The sequence below is a fragment of the Paralichthys olivaceus genome, chromosome 17 (genome assembly GCF_024713975.1).
Source record: "Paralichthys olivaceus isolate ysfri-2021 chromosome 17, ASM2471397v2, whole genome shotgun sequence".
Classification (NCBI taxonomy): Eukaryota; Metazoa; Chordata; class Actinopteri; order Pleuronectiformes; family Paralichthyidae; genus Paralichthys; species Paralichthys olivaceus.
Window position 1 is genome coordinate 5,179,362 of NC_091109.1, and position 1,951 is coordinate 5,181,312.

At 43.2% G+C, this 1,951-nt stretch overlaps 1 protein-coding gene across 1 annotated transcript; it reads right to left on the reverse strand.

The window, feature by feature from the left end:
- Window positions 1-339: 339 nt before the first annotated feature.
- LOC109629642 (musculin) lies at window positions 340-1,951 on the reverse strand. Its single transcript, XM_020087412.2, has 2 exons — window positions 1,338-1,951; window positions 340-1,112 (listed from the first exon to the last, which is right to left on the reverse strand). The coding sequence occupies exons 1-2, from the start codon at window positions 1,737-1,739 to the stop codon at window positions 1,029-1,031; spliced, it is 486 nt and encodes a 161-aa protein (XP_019942971.1). The 5' UTR covers window positions 1,740-1,951; the 3' UTR covers window positions 340-1,028.

Genomic DNA, 1,951 nt, shown 5'->3' on the forward strand with positions numbered 1-1,951 from the left:
TGCAAATGTTCTTGAGTGTGTGACTGTGCACGCACAATGTGTGTGTGTGTTTGTGTGTGTGTGTGTGTGTGAGAGAGAACTTCAGCTTTACCCTGAACTTTTCCCCAGTTTTTGTGGCTGTTGCTTTATATTTTATTTTCAACTTATTTAGGTTTTGTGTTTCCTTAAAGCCATGAATTTCAAGTCAACAACATTTAAATATCACAATGGTGTGTGTGGTACTATTATAAGTATATATACTCGCTATATATATATATATATATATATGTATATATAAGTGCACTTTTTAAGTGAAGAAAAATGAACATAAGCTTATGCAGTGAAGAATAAGCCTCAAAGTGAACAAATAACAAAAAGCCAATTTTATTTCATTGCATATGAATGATGCAGCTATTGGCCACATTTAATTTAAACCATCAAGGATCATGGAGCTGAAGACTGTTCATTTCCAATCACATCACATCCTGCGCCCTGTGACTCAGACAGTTTGATGTATGCAGGATGTAAACACATGATGCTAAATGGGAAAATAAAGAAACTCTAAGTTTAAGAGCAGGAAAAACATGGGTGATCAGTGTTACCAAACTTTTATCTGAAAAGCAAACATTTTAAAGCATAAAACACAATAAATAGATCCATCACTGCTGCACATGAGGGCCTTATGGTGCTTGATATGTTCAAATCTAATAGCAAAACAGGACATACTTAACTGCACTCAAATACCTGTCAAAAATACGGGAATACAAAAACTTCTATTGTACATCACACACAGGATGGGAACACACAGATCTGCAGAAATATACTTTCTAATAATAAACGGCATACAACCCAAATCCAGAATTTACAAATCAAATGTAAATGAAGACACGAGGTTACACACTCATTGTAAACATGCTCAACAAAATAAAGTTCCAGAGTTCAGTGCACTGGGCCACACATGCACACAGGCCACAGGAGCAGTATTTTCAAAGATGGCAGAGAACTGGATGTTTCTGTATCATCTCCTCTCACTCCAGCTCCCAGAGTCTCTACGCTGTAGCTCCACAAAGTCTAACAGCAGAAGTGGAGATGTCCTGGTCCTCTGAGCGGACTGTCATCATGAAGGGCCACGTCTGTCAAAGCAGAACACAACAGGTTCATCAGTCAAAACAACTCTCCACAAACACCAAAACACAGTGGTCATTTCCGATTTCCAATTTTTGTGAAACGGATCTGTAGAGATATCACTTCTTTTTCACTTTAAAACAGTCATTTCACGTTCTCAATCTGCATGCTTGCTATGTTGGGAATAATAATAATTGAAATCAAATCGAATAGACAAAGTTATATCCTCCTACCAGACTGACTGGGCGCGCAAAGCTGTTCTCGAAGCGGTCCTCCTGCAGGAGCTGCCTCAGGTGAGATATGTAGCTAGAGGCGAGTCGCAGCGTGTCCAGTTTGGACAGCTTGGTGTCCGCCGGTACCCAGGGCAGGCTGGTTTTTAGCCTGGAGAAAGCTTTGCTCAGCACTCGCATCCGCGCCCTCTCCCTGGCGTTGGCCGCGTTTCTCTGCGTCTGTCGCGCCTCCCTCTGGTGCGCCCTGGAGACCCTGCGCTCCTGCTTGTCCTCCGGCTCCTCGTCCGAGTATGGGTGAGGGTTGTAGCAGGTAGTTTTCCTCACAGCCCTCCCCAGAGGGTCTGCGCCTCTTCTGTAACACGTCTCATAGTCCTCAGGGTCGCTCGCTGCGGAGCCAGTGGACATGGCTGCTCCACCTGCGCCCTGGAGGCGGACAGGAGTGGCACCTCTGGGCACTTCTTGAATGTTTGACTTTCAGCTTGATGCAATATTTGAGTAAATTGAAAAAGTTTTCAAGTCAGCAGTGTGTCCCACTTATTTCAGCCTGAAGTTCCAAAATGGCACAACTTGACAGGACTACAACTGTATGAGGTCACGTCTGAAAATAACACTCAAAC

Coding starts and splice junctions, on each gene's coding strand:
- LOC109629642 (XM_020087412.2), bottom strand. CDS start 1,739: ATGTCCACTGGCTCCGCAGCGAGCGACCCTGAGGACTATGAGACGTGT. Junction 1,113..1,337: donor TTGCGCGCCCAGTCAGTCTG/GTAGGAGGATAT, acceptor CTGCTTTGACAG/ACGTGGCCCTTCATGATGAC.